This window comes from Ranitomeya variabilis, chromosome 6, assembly GCF_051348905.1.
Source record: "Ranitomeya variabilis isolate aRanVar5 chromosome 6, aRanVar5.hap1, whole genome shotgun sequence".
NCBI lineage: Eukaryota > Metazoa > Chordata > Amphibia > Anura > Dendrobatidae > Ranitomeya > Ranitomeya variabilis.
The window spans coordinates 370,588,459-370,603,391 of NC_135237.1; the positions used below are offsets into that span (position 1 = coordinate 370,588,459).

General features: G+C 48.0%; 1 protein-coding gene across 3 annotated transcripts in view; it reads right to left on the reverse strand.

The window, feature by feature from the left end:
• Window positions 1-14,933, reverse strand: part of CTDP1 (CTD phosphatase subunit 1) — a 149,120-nt gene that overhangs the window by 74,308 nt on the left and 59,879 nt on the right. For all 3 annotated transcript variants that reach the window (XM_077270046.1, XM_077270047.1, XM_077270049.1), the window contains 2 exons: window positions 13,080-13,310; window positions 10,162-10,330 (listed from right to left, as the gene is read on the reverse strand). In XM_077270046.1, coding sequence (XP_077126161.1) covers window positions 10,162-10,330; window positions 13,080-13,310 — 400 coding nt within the window. The remainder of the gene's footprint in view (window positions 1-10,161; window positions 10,331-13,079; window positions 13,311-14,933) is intronic.

Consider the following 14,933-nt stretch of genomic DNA (forward strand, 5'->3'; position numbering starts at 1 on the left):
ATATATACGCAATGCCCTGACAAGGTCAAGCGTATGCAGAGCCTTCTCCACTCTATGAACCGGAACAAAGGGATGGTAGTGAAATTTCCTCATTGAGGTGGAAGTTGGACACAACCTTCGGAAGGAAGGATGGGACCATACGAAGAACTACCTTGTCTTGGTGAAAAGCCAGGAAGGGCCGTCTGCAGGAGAGTGCTGTCAGTTCAGACACCCTGCGTAGCGAGGTGATTGCCACCAGGAAAACCATCTTCTGGGAAAGAAGGCGGAGCGGGACCTCCTTAAGGGGTTCGAAGGGTGGTTCCTGCAATGCTGTCAGGACCAGGTTGAGGTCCCACGTTTCTAGTGGTCGTCTGTAGGGGGGAACCAATCGGGAAACCCCCTGAAGGAAAGTCCTTACTTGCGGCTTGGTAGCAATGCGCCTTTGAAAAAGCACTGAGAGGGCTGACACCTGGCTCTTAAGTGAGCCCAATGACAGCCTGGCCTCCAGACCCGATTGGAGAAAACCAAGTACTTTGGGTAGGGAATAAGGGAGTGGGATCTGGCCACGAGATTCGCACCAGGTAAAGAAAGCTTTCCAGGTACGGTAATAAATCTTGGCAGAGGCTGGGTTTCCGTGTCCTGATCATGGTTCCAATGACGTCCGTCGAGAGCCCTGCCTGGGTTAGAACCCAGGTCTCAAGGGCCACGCCGTCAAATTGAGAGCCCCTGATTTCTGGTGGTAGAACGGGCCTTGTGATAGAAGATCGTGGCGGTCGGGGAGACGCCAGGGGGCGTCTGCTGTGAGTTGTACGACGTCGGCGTACTATGTGCGTCTGGGCCAGTCCGGTGCAATTAGGATGGTTGGAACTCCCTCTTGTTTGATCTTCCTCACCACTCTGGATATCAGGGGGAGAGGTGGAAAAATATACAGAAGCTGGAACTGGGTCCAGTCCTGAACCAGAGCGTCTGCTCCGAGCGACCGCGGATCGTGTGTTCTGGCCATGAAGTTGGAGACCTTGGCATTGAAGTGGGATGCCATTAGGTCCACATCCGGGGTCCCCCAGCGGAGACAGATCTGGTGAAAAATTTCGGGATGGAGAGACCACTCTCCCGAGTCTATTCCTTGTCGGCTGAGGAAGTCTGCTTCCCAGTTGTCCACACCCGGAAGTGGACCGCCGAAAGAACCGACCCCGTGTCCTCCGCCCAGCGGAGGATGTGTGACACTTCTCGCATCGCCTGGGTACTGCGGGTCCCCCCTTGGTGATTCACATATGCCACAGCCGTGGCATTGTCCGACTGTATTCTGATGTGAGGCTGCCAGTAAGTGATGGAAGGCCCTCAATGCCAGAAGGATGGCACGAATTTCCAGGATGTTGATGGGCGTGGTCGCTTTCACTGGGGACCACTTGCCCTGTGGTGTAGGTGCACCACACCCCAACCCGTCAGGCTCGCGTCGGTGGTCAGAACCTTCCATTGACCTGTGAGGAAGGATTTCCCCTTTGCTAGCAAGGTTGGCTTGAGCCACCAGTGCAGGGACCTCCTGGTTGACGACGTAAGCTGGAACTCCCTGTCGAGAGAAAAGGGATTCCTGTCCCAGGACTTGAGAATAGCTAGTTGGAGAGGTCTGAGGTGAAACTGGGCAAATGGGACAGCTTCTATTGCTGCTGCCATCTTGCCGAGGACTCTCATGGCAAACCGTAGAGATCGAGGGGGTTTGCGGAGGAGGGTGCGAACTGCTAGTCGGAGAGCCAGTGCCTTGTCCTTGGGAAGGAGCACTAGACCCCTGGAGGTGTTGAATAACATTCCCAGGAAGTTCAGGGACTGACTCGGGGTTGGTGATGACTTTTGTAGGTTGATTAACCAGCCCATGCGACAGAGTATCGGTTGTGATTGAGACACTGAGCTCGAAGTCCTTGAAGGTGGGAGCCTTGATGAGTAGATCGTCCAGGTATGGAACGACTACTATGCCTCTGGAGTGCAGGACGTCCATGGTGGCTGTCATGACCTTGGTGAACACTCTGGGAGCCGTGGCGAGTCCGAAAGGGAGAGCCACGAATTGGTAGTGGTCCTGGCCTATTGCGAACCTGAGAAACCTCTGATGGGCAGGTGCAATGGGTATGCAGGTATGCGTCTTGTATGTCTATGGAGGCGAGATATTCTCCCTTCTCCATGGACGCAATGATGGACCGAAGGGACTCCATGCGGAAATGACGGACCTGTACATATTTGTTGAGCTGTTTTAGGTCTAGTATGGGCCGTACGCTGCCTCCTTTCTTGGGAACTACGAACAGATTGGAGTAGAACCCTTGGAAGCGGTCAGTCGTGGGTACCGGTGCTATGACTCCTGCTTGAAAAAGCGAGACCGCTTGGTGGTAGGCACGAGCCTTGGCTGGCGGTTTTGGGGGGACAGAGAGGAAGAATCGGTCCGGTGGGTTGGAGGTGAAGTCTATTTTGTATCCGGAAGACACTAGTTCCCTGACCCACCTGTCTTCTGTAATAGGCAGCCAGACTTGATGAAAGAGCAAAAGTCGGCCGCCTACTGGTGTGGTGTCTTCCGGAGTCCGTGAGTCATGATGAGGAGAAAGTCTGAGATTTACCTCCTCTGGGCTTAGGCTGGCCTGCTTTTGACTGCCAGGTCTTGTCCGACCTTTGTGTCGATCGTGAGTTGTCCCTGCGTGGGGAACGGTTACGATTTTGTGCTGGACGCGAGACGGACCAGCCAGAGGAATTCCGAAAGGATCGGAATCGAGTTTGGTTACGCTTCTTGTAAGTGCGTTTAGGTTTCAGTTGGGGAAGAGAAGTACTCTTACCCCCGGTGGCGCTGGATATCATAGTGTCCAAGTGTTCACCGAAAAGTCTCCCACTGAGGTAGGGGAGGTGCGTGAGGGACTTCTTTGAGGCTGCGTCCGCTTTCCATTCCCGCAGCCAGAGGATACGCCGAATCGTGATGGCGTTTGATGCTATCCCCGCTACTCCCCTTGCTGAATCCAGAGCTGCATGGAGCATGTAGTCTGCTACAACTGCTATTTGAACCGCTTGGTCCGACAGCTCAGGAGCGGATGCTTGGAGAGCTTGTAAATTCTTTGCCCAGGCCAGAATGGCCTTGGCAGCCCAAACTGAGGCGAACGCGGGAGCCAGGGATGCCCCTGCTGCCTGCTGCCTCGAAAATTGAACGAACCATGCGTTCTACCTGCCGGTCTGCTGCGTCCCTGAGGGTTGAGCTATCTGGCAGTGAAAGGAGGGTCTGTGCTGCCAGCCTAGAGACAGGGGGGTCCACTTCAGGTGGATCTGTCCATTCCTTGGTGTCTTTCTGTGGGAAGGGGTACCTCGCCTCCAGATATTTGCGATTAGCGAATTTTTTCTCAGGCTGTGAGAGCTGCTTTTTAAGGATCGCCTTAAACTCTGGGTGGTTAGAGAAAACCTTAGGCGGCTTCAGAGGTCCTTCAAAGGAAATCTTATGTTCTGGGGCCTCTGGTGGCAGATCAGAAATGTCCAGCACCCGATGGATGGATGAAATTATGTCCTCAACTAGCGCTGTATTGCTAAGAGGGATTGGGATCATGGACCCCTCCGTTTCTCTGTCTGAGTCAGTCGCAGATGCCTTCCGAATCCTGTGTATCACTGAGGCGTCCCCTGCTGAGTGGGCCGGGGAGGAGGCCTTCTCTGGTCGGGGATTGCGGAGATCTGTATGGTCTGTCCCTGGAATGGGACGGTCTAGATGACCTGGAGATACGGTGTCTATCCCTAGAGGGGGATGACCGTGTGCTATGGGATGACGCAGATGGACTTGATCTATGGGTCAGCTTGCGTCTGGATGTGCCAGGGTCATCTTGCTCCTGAGTCAAGCTCTCCCTTTGCTGGGTAACGGTCATAGCCGGGGCATGACCCTGCAGAGCCTGAAGCAATGTGGAGGTTAGGTTATCTATAGACAGCGTCATAGATTGCGATATCAGAGTAGCCCATTCCGGCGTGGCATTAGACACCGAGGCATTGGCAGGGGCTTTTTGGGGCTCTGACACATTAGTTTGTATACAGTTCTGACAATGCGGGTACGTGCTACTACTGGGGAGAGCGGTCCCGCAGGCTGTGCAGAATGCATAATAGCAGTTCTGCCTGGTTCTCTTGGACCTTGAGCCCGGCATAGTGCACAGAGTGCAGAAGGGCTGCCAGCAGAGGACCTTACAGGGGTAGAGAAACCTATAGGGGAGCCTTATAGGTAATATGGATTCACAGCTGAGTAAAAAACCCAGCTGTGATCTTACCCCACCAGTGTGCCCCTAGGTCCAGCGCCGAAGATCCACAGTCCTGTGCCCCTCGGAGACTGGCTGCCTGGCCCTGGTCCTGCAGACCGGGAGATGCAGGGTTAATCTGCAGCAGAAAAATGGCTGCTGAGAAGGGAGAAGGGGGCGGAGAGCTGGAAAAAGGTGGCAAGGCTGTGTAAAAACGTGCCCTTTCTGTCTCAATCCACCCCCTTTATGACACTGTAGAGTCATATTTGTCATCCGGGGGGCGGGCCGGGGGGCGGAGAGGAGGCGGCAGCTTCAGCTAGGCTGAAGCCGGGGCCTAAATTAAATGCCTGAGGCCCAGAAGGGCTCCAGGCCGGCGCGAAAGTCCGGGAGGGGGTCGGATCTGAACCGGACCCCTCCGGATTTAAAGGCAGGATGGCGGTGGGGCTATAAGCGGAAGGGGGAGCCCGGTTGGGGTCTCCCTGAGGCAATATAGAGCTGGTGCTGCCGCAGAGACAGGGGTGCAGGGGACCCTGTGTCTGTATGTGCCATGCCTGCCTGCACTCCCCCCGGCCCCAACAGGAGCCCGCAGCAGGGCTGGGGTCCCTGGATGCAGGCGCAGTGTGCTGGCCCATTGCTGGGAGCTGTAGAATGCTGCCTGTACAGGCCCTACCTGAGGTGTCTCAACCTAATACCCCCCCAGAGGGGGATAGGGAGGGTGCTGTTGTCACCTTCAGGGGCCTTTATCCTCGCCTCAACCTCAACCCAGAAACCAAAAGGAATTGGGGAAGGAGGGGGGGGGTCTCGACTTCGAACCAGCACCCGAGGGACTGGGGAAGGAGAAACATGGGGAATAGCCATCTCTACTTCAACTGGGCACCCCATAATAGGGGGCCGAGGAAGGAGCCCCTCTTTTCTTCATCTGTAATCCCGTCGGAAAAAACGGAGTAAAAATCTTTTAGGTGTGCCTCCTATGCGACACTAAGCAAAAACTGGAGAAGGCTGATGCCGTCCAGGGGTGTATACTGCAGAGGAGGAGCCACAGTTAATCTTTTTCAGATTATGCATAGTGTCGCCTCCTAGTGGACAGCAGCATAACACCCATGGTCCTGTGTCCCCCAATGAGGCGACAGAGTAAATATATAAATTAGCCAATAGATGGCATCACGTAACAAATAATTCATGAAATGCTAAGACCTACAATTTCCAAAATGAATGGTTACCTATTTGTCACATACATGTTAGGTAAAATTCCTTTTGGAAATTGTATCACTTGAGGAATACTCCACTCAGGGTTACTCTAGGGTAATTTTATGTTCATACCTTTCCCTATTTATTTGTTATGTGGTGCCATCTACTGGCTTATTGATCTATATAGATTTTAATTAGCATTTTTCAATAATTTGTATTTTATCTCAATTTTGCTCATTTTCTTTTTGGGATTGTTTTTCATGAAATAGAAGACATCCCCTGAAAATAAGCCCTAGGGTATCTTTCGGGGCCAAAAATAATGTAAAAAAAATCCTTGTCTTATGTTTGGAGCAACATGGTACCACCAGCGTCATCTAAATGGTTAGACATCTGAAGGAGTAGATTGCAAGGTTCAAATCGGTTGTCATGTCACCCAGGGAAAGAGGGGGTTTCTGACATTCTGTAGTATATGACTATTGCGATGACGCAAATTTGTGCAGCTTACTGGTAATTACTTTAACCCCTTCATGACCCAGCCTATTTTGGCCTTAATGACCTTGCCGTTTTTTGCAATTCTGACCAGTGTCCCTTTATGAGGCAATAACTCAGCAACGCTTCAACGGATCCTAGCGATTCTGAGACTGTTTTTTCGTGACATATTGGGCTTCATGTTAGTGGTAAATTTAGGTCGATAATTTCTGAGTTTATTTGTGAAAAAAACGGAAATTTGGCAAAAATTTTGAAAATTTCGCAATTTTCACATTTTTAATTTTTATTCTGTTAAACCAGAGAGTTATGTGACACAAAATAGTTAATAAATAACATTTCCCACATTGTCTACTTTTTTTTTTTTTTTGCTAGGAAGTTATAAAAGGGTTAAAATTTGACCAGTGATTTCTCATTTTTACAACAAAATTTACAAAACCATTTTTTTAGGGACCGCCTCACATTTGAAGTCAGTTTGAGGGTTCTATATGGCTGAAAACCACTGTTTGGGCGCACGGCAGGGCTCGGAAGGGAAGGAGCGCCATTTGACTTTTTCAATGAAAAATTGGCTCCAATCTTTAGCGGACACCATGTCGGGTTTGGAGAGCCCCCGTGTGCCTAAACATTGGAGCTCCCCCACAAGTGACCCCATTTTGGAAACTAGACCCCCCAAGGAACTTATCTAGAAGCATAGTGAGCACTTTAAACCCTCAGGTGCTTCACAAATTGATCCGTAAAAATGAAAAAGTACTTTTTTTCACACAAAATTTCTTTTAGCCTCAATTTTTTCATTTTCACATGGGCAACAGGATAAATGGATCCTAAAATTTGTTGGGCAATTTCTCCTGAGTACGCCGATACCTCATATGTGGGGGTAAACCACTGTTTGGGTGCACGGCAAAGCTCGGAAGGGGAGGCGTGCCATTTGACTTTTTGAATGGAAAATTTGCTCCAATCGTTAGCGGACACCATGTCGCGTTTGGAGAGCCCCTGTGTGCCTAAACATTGGAGCTCCCCTACAAGTGACCCCATTTTGGAAACTAGACCCCCCAAGGAACTTATCTAGATGCATAGTGAGCACTTATAACCCCCAGGTGCTTCACAGAAGTTTATAACGCAGAGCCGTGAAAATAAAAAAATAATTTTTATTTCCTCAAAAATGATTTTTAGCCCAGAATTTTTTATTTTCCCAAGGGTAATAGGAGAAATTGGACCCCAAATGTTGTTGTCCAGTTTGTCCTGAGTACGAGATGATACCCCATATGTGGGGGTAAACCACTGTTTGGGCACATGCCGGGGCTCGGAAGGGAAGGCACGCCATTTGGCTTTTTGAATGGAAAATTAGCTCCAATCATTAGCGGACACCATGTCGCGTTTGGAGAGCCCCTGTGTGCCTAAACATTGGAGCTCCCGCACAAGTGACCCCATTTTGGAAACAAGACCTCCCAAGGAACTAATCTAGATGTGTGGTGAGCACTTTGAACCCCCAAGTGCTTCACAGAAGTTTATAACGCAGAGCCATGAAAATAAAAAATAATTTTTCTTTTCTCAAAAATGATTTTTTAGCCAACAATTTTTTATTTTCCCAAGGGTAACAGGAGAAATGGGACCCCAAAAGTTGTTGTCCAGTTTCTCCTGAGTACGCTGATACCCCATATGTGGGGGTAAACCACTGTTTGGGCACATGCCGGGGCTCGGAAGGGAAGCAGTGACGTTTTGGAATGCAGACTTTGATGGAATGGTCTGCGGGCATCATGTTACGTTTGCAGAGCCCCTGATATGCCTAAACAGTAGAAACCCCCCACAAGTGACCCCATTTTGGAAACTAGACCCCCCAAGGAACTTATCTAGATGTGTGGTGAGCACGTTCAACCCCCAAGTGCTTCACAGAAGTTTACAACGCAGAGCCGTGAAAATAAAAAATCATTTTTCTTTCCTCAAAAAAGATGTTTTAGCAAGCAATTTTTTATTTTCACAAGGGTAACAGGAGAAATTGGGCCCCAATATTTGTTGCCCAGTTTGTTGTAAGTGTGCTGGTACCCCATATGTGGGGGTAAACCACTGTTTGGGCACACGTCAGGGCTCGGAAGGGAAGTAGTGACATTTGAAATGCAGACTTTGATGGAATGGTCTGCGGGCGTCACATTGCATTTGCAGAGCCCCTGATGTGCCTAAACAGTAGAAACATCCCACAAGTGACCCCATTTTGGAAACTAGACCCCCCAAGGAACTTATCTAGATGTGTGATGAGCACGTTCAACCCCCAAGTGCTTCACAGAAGTTTACAACGCAGAGCCGTGAAAATAAAAAATAACTGTTCTTTCCTCAAAAATTATGTTTTAGCAAGTAATTTTTTTTTTTTGCAAGGGTAACAGGAGAAATTGGACCCCAACAGTTGTTGCCCAGTTTGTCCTGAGTACGCTGGTACCCCAAATGTGGGGGTAAACCACTGTTTGGGCGCACGTCGGGGCTTGGAAGGGAGGGATCATTATTTGACTTTTTGAACGCAAGATTGGCTGGAATCAATGGTGGCGCCATGTTGCGTTTGGAGACCCCTGATGTGCCTAAACAGTGGAAACCCCTCAATTCTAACTTCAACACTAACCCCGACACACCCCTAATCCTAATCCCAACTGTAGCCATAACCCTAATCACAACCCTAACCCCAACACACCCCTAACCACAACCCTAATTCCAACCCTAATCCCAACCCTAACCCTAATCCCAACCCTAACCCTAATCCCAACCCTAACCACAACTGTAACCCCAACACACCCCTAACCCTATCCGTAACCCTAACCACAAGCCTAATCTTAACCCTATTTCCAACCCTAGCCCTAATTCCAACCCTAACTCTAATTCCAACCCTAACCCTAAGGCTATGTGCCCACGTTGTGGATTCATGTGAGATTCTTCCGCACGATTTTTGAAAAATCTGCAGGTAAAAGGCACTGCGTTTTACCTGCGGATTTACAGCAGATTTCCAGTGTTTTTTTGTGCAGATTTCACCTGCGGATTCCTATTGAGGAACAGGTGTAAAACGCTGCGGAATCCGCACAAAGAATTGACATGCTGCGGAAAATACAACGCAGCGTTTCTGCACGGAATTTTCCGCACCATGGGCACAGCGGATTTGGTTTTCCATAGGTGTACATGGTACTGTAAACCTGATGGAAAACTGCTACGAATTTGCAGCGGCCAATCCGCTGTGGATCCGCAGCCAATCCGCTGCGGATCCGCAGCCAAATCCGCACTGTGTGCACATGCCATAACCCTAACCCTACCTGTAACCCTACCCCTAACCCTACCCCTAGTTCTAACCCTAGTTGAAACCCTAACCCTAGTGGAAAAAGAAAAAAAAATAATTTATTTATTTTATTATTGTCCCTACCTATGGGGGTGATAAAGGGGGGGGTTTATTTATTATTTTTTTTTTATTTTGATCGCTGTGATAGAACCTACCACAGCGATCAAAATGTACTTGTAACGAATCTGCCGAACGGCAGATTAGGCGGGCGCACTGAGCATGCGCCCGCCATTTTGGAAGATGGCGGCGCCCATGGAGAAGACGGACCGACACCGGGAGCCTCGGTAAGTATAAGGGGGGGGGGGGGGGGGGAGATCGGGGCACGGGGGGGCGTCGGAGCACGGGGGGGGTGACATAGGAGCACGGGGGGAGCGGACAGGAGGACGGGGGAGCGGAGCACAGGACGGAGGGGACTACGGGACAGATCGGTGGCTTGGGGGGGGCAATCGGTGGGGTGGGGGGGGTCACTTCAGTATTTCCAGCCATGGCCGATGATATTGCAGCATCGGCCATGGCTGGATTGTAACATTTCACCATTTTTTTAGGTGAAATATTACAAATCGCTCTGATTGGCTGTTGAAAGTGAAACTGCCAATCAGAGCGATCGTAGCCACGGGGGGGGGGGGGTGAAGCCACCCCCCCTGGGCTGAAGTACCACTCCCCCTGTCCCTGCAGATCGGGTGAAATTGGAGTTAACCCTTTCACCCGATCTGCAGGGACGCGATCATTCCATGATGCATACGCTGCGTCACAGGTCGGATTGGCACCGACTTTCATGACGCAGCGTATGCGTCAAAGGTCGGGAAGGGGTTAAAGGACAAAAGCAATGAACTGGTATGAGACATTAAAAATTGCACATGTGAATAGTGACAAAGTGGATTTTTACAGCCTACTCAGGAAGACAATCGATAGTTTCAATAGCAGTGACTTTTTGGTTTTATGTTAGATAGGTATGTCAGTTATTAGGCTTACTTCTTTATCCATGCTCTCCAGGTCCTCTTTACACAGTGTGTATAAAGGCATCGTTTCAGACATGCTTGGCTGACGTTTTCTCCGTACCGGGCCAGACTGCTCCTCTCCTGTACTTTCCGTAGGCAGCTCTTCATCATCAAACATTTGCTCTTCATGAGGCTGAACTACTCTGTCAATAGAAACATATTCCCATACTTAGATGATATGGTGCATGCCGTAAACTTAACACACTGCATGTGCTTCCTGTGTATTGTCCTCCCCACTGGGAGGAATCTTAGACTACCCTTACAGCGCCATTTCAGTCAGTCATGGCTTTCATTACTCAGATCAAAATTCTTTATTAAACTTCATCAAACTAGAAAGCCCCAGAGAACTTTTCTTTCTTTTACACTGTTACTTTAGAATATACCAAGTGCGGGCTGCAATCACATATCCCCATATTAATTCTAATGGACCGTTAAAAAAATAATAATAAAAAAAAAAAAAAAAAGACGGCAAGAAAATTATGGCTTTTAATAAAGTGCCTGTGACCATATAGTGGAGCCATCATTTCATATAAAAGAGAGAACGCAAAAGTATTATAGAAAAATTAAAGATGTAATTCTTTGAAAAATCCGTATATTTCATCATCCAGTAATAGCCGTCCTCATGCCGCACTTCCACAGATGTCACCAGCCTGTTTTTAGCCCTAGCGCTGCAGTGCTTGACTGCATTTTCTTGACCTTATTCATCATGCTTCTTGAAGTCCCAAAAGATGAATATGATCAGCAAAGCTAGCAATGTCCTTATCTCTCCAAAGACCAAGAACTCCCACAACAGTTGGTGGAAAGAAAAGGTTACTATTGAGTGTTAATCTGGACTAGCTAATCATCAATCATTTAGGATCCCCAGTGGGTTCAGGGAGTGAATCATTACTGGCCGAATCAATGAAGAAGCAAGCAACATAGCATGCCGTGGGATGGCGGGTGACAGGATCAGATGTTTTCTCTATTGGGTGGACAACTCCTACAATACAAGGCAGGCCATTCATTTATTCTATATTGCCGACAGAAGCCTCCCCTCCCGTTATACCAGCATCTGAGAAAATTGCTTGCCTGGTCATCATTCAGGCAAAAAGGGGCTGGCAGCACAGTGGCTCAAATCATCTGCAAGGAGTTTGTATGTTCTCCCCATGTTTGCGTGGGTTTCCTCTGGGTACTCAAGTTTCCTCCCACACTGCAAAGACATACTGATGGGGAATCTAGATTGTGAGCCCTGATGGGGACAGCGATGTTGTCTGTAATGCGCTGTGGAATTAACAACGCCTCATAAGGGAGTGCCATCAATTTCATGAGACAATCACAGGATGAATTCACAAATGTGCAGAGTTTCTTTCTCAGACAGCATGTGGACCTATAACGTTTTATCCATGTGTCGGATCTGTGAGACTGAGCATATGCTCTGGGCGAACAAAAAAAGGACATCAGCGCATGTCCTATTCTTAGTTGTTTTGCGGTTCAGACTTGTTCACTTCAGTCTATGAGGATCCAGATAAAACGGATAAAACATGGAAGACCTACTGGTACTTCACTGTTCCTTACGTGTTTCACCTCTATTCCACCAATCCATTTTTAAGGGTCAATGAATAAAAATAAAAAAATTACTTCAGACACTACTTGCTTCAGTTTTTTTTTTAATCAAATTAAAAGAACAAAAAAAAACCAAAAAAACACATGCAACTCTGATGAAAAACAGATGCCACATGGAAAAAATGATGTTTTGTACAAATGTAAAAATATATACAGATTTGTGAATGTAGCTTTAATGGAAGGAAGCACAAGTGGCAACTTGTTAACAGTGGTGCCACAGAAAACGGATCTGAGTTACAAAAATGTTATAAATTGTTTGCATGTAAACTTGCACAAGGCTGACGCAGCTTCAGTCACCGCTCAGTAAGAAGAGAGCGGCTATAGCACTGCCTCTGGTGTGCTTAGACTGACTGACAGCCAGCTGTAATACTGAACTTGCTGTCAGTTAGTGTTGGGGGCTCTGTTACAGCAGCAGCTTACTACGTACTGAGCAGTGAATGAAGCTGCACCAGTCCAGGCACATGTCTGAAAACCCGAGGCAGCCAGGAGGAATAAATTAAAATACCTCCCAGCAGCCTGGCTTTCAGTGCGTGAACTGGGCAGCTTCAGAGCACTATTAATCTTCAGATTAACCCAAGATCCACAGGGTAATATTTTTTTACGTGACAGGTTCCTTTTAAATACCTCTTACAGTGAATGATTAGTGAAGAAGTTTGCTTTAGAGACCCTACAATCAAGGGCATCTGTTACTAGGTTTTTGTTACCCCATCTGAGAGCAGCATGATGTAGGGACAGAGACCCTGATTCCACTGATGTGTCTCTTACTGGGCTGCTTGTTACAGTTTTATTTAAAAACGTTTTTATCTGCTGCAGCTCAACAAGTGCTCCGAATGTGGAGCTCTGTATAACCCGGCCCACAACACTGATTAGGAGATTTATTTGCATGTACAGTGTACACAATCAGAGGTGTGGGCGGGGTTATATCACTGGAATCAGGGTCTCTGCACTTACATTATGCTGCTCTCAGATGAAGTGGAAAAAACTTGGTGACAAATTCCCTTAAAGCAAACTTCCCCATATTTGCACTTCACTTCACTTTAATTCCGTCTGTAAGAAAGATTTTAGGAAACAAAACGTTTCCTCATTTAGTGGATTCGCTATACTCATCACAATGCCCACCCACCTGGTACATACAGAAATCTAGGTATACAGCACACAATGAATACATCGTTATTTCCTTTACAATGTTTATTAAGTTACACTTTCTGACAAAAATCTAAACAAAAGAAAAACACAAAATACAGGCCAGCATCATGTTTAACTGCGGCCCTGCCTTACAGATTCTTGTACCTGAAGGATGAATGCTCTCCGTGGACAGGTACATTTAGTGACGGACAAGGTGCTTGTATATATGGGGACTGACTGGAACTTTGGGATGCTTTCCGGATGAGTTTCCCAGTTACTGGGTCATACTGCCGCACTTCCGGACCAGGCTGCGTCTTCGGATGGATTGGGGTCGGGTGAAACAGAGGTGTTTGAAACGCACTGTGAAATTCTGGAAAAGTGGTTGGACTAATGGCTCTGTTGGAAGGAAATAAATGGCAGACATTAAAAGAAGAGTATTAGGCCACATCACTTTAAATACAATATCCAAACTAAGGTGCACATTTTACAGAGTATTATTTTTCCATATACAGGCCCTTGATATATATTTTCTGTCAAGTCTCCTTTTACAAAACTCAATTGGTCTTCTAATTTCTCAGTCATTTCAATGAAGGCTAACCGGGGGAGGAGGGGAACTTCTACTGAGCCCCCTTGTTGTGTTGCGAAGGGACACCTTTGCTGTGTGGGGGGGTAGGGAGTGCTTGGCTCATGTGGGAGACTCATGCTGTGAGGGCTAGGGGGTGCTTACCTTGTGCAGGAGGACGTGTGTGTGTGTTTTGTGTAAGAGGACATCACTGATGTTTGTCTCTAAAGGGAGGACATTGCTGTGGCGGTGTTTGTGTCATGCGGGAGATCCTTGCTGTGAAAAGTAGGGGTACTCATCTTATTCGGGAGGATATCACCGAGCCGCTTTGTCTCATAAGGGAGGCCCTGACTGTGAGGCCGGGTGCACATGATCTGGAAGTGGCAGCACTTTTGACGCAGATTTGCTGCGGCCAAAATGTTGCAGTCTATTGAACGCAGGTGATTTCGCATGTGTTCACTGAACATTCTATTGGTGACACTTCTCTTGCGGAGACTAACGCCCACAAGAGAAATGGACATGGTGCTGACTGGAGAGATGCGCCGCATGTCCTTCTCCACAGGTGATCTGCGGGGAGTCTGTGGATGCATAGTGGACATGAGACTTTTTGAGATGCCGACCACTATGCTGTAACATCTGGACGCTGCGAGTTGGACGTTGCACAAGTACATAGCATCCAAATCGCAGCGTTTACTGCCAGCCTGCACATACCCTGAGGGGTCGGGGGTGCTTGTCTTAAATGGGAGGCCCTCGCTGTGAGGGGTGGAGGATGTTTGTCTCTGCGGGGGGGTCTTCGCTGTGAGGGGTGGGAGGCGCCTGTCTCATGTAGGAGAACATCACTGTTTTACTGTATGTCTATGTATATGATATTTTAAGAAGATCCACACCAAGTTTGTTTTCTCCGAGGACGAAGCTGCATTTTCTGGAGAGTCAGTCAGCAATTGACTATAATAACACACCAAACTTAGAACGTCCATAAACAAATGTGGTATTAAAAGAGGATGAAGTAGCACAGAGCTATAGTACTATTACACTACCACTTCAGAGTAGTAATGAGCCGTATTCAGAGCAGTCAGACCTCCACCAATCACAGCTGCCAATACTTTGAATTGTGTATTACCAATATACAGCCCTACGCACTAGCCATTCATTTCTCAGGACCAACACATAACATATACTATCAGAATAGTTTCATGCTCACCCTCAATATACACAGCACTTTGTCTAAATGTCTAATCATTTCTTACTGCTTTTTTGTGAAGATGAACAATTATTTTAACCCCTTTCTGACCTCGGACGGGATAGTACGTCCGAGGTCAGAACCCCCGCTTTGATGCGGGCTCCGGCGGTGAGCCCGCATCAAAGTCGGGACATGTCAGCTGTTTTGAACAGCTGACATGTGACCGCAATAGCGACGGGTGGAATCGTGATCCACCCGCCGCTATTAACTAGTTAAA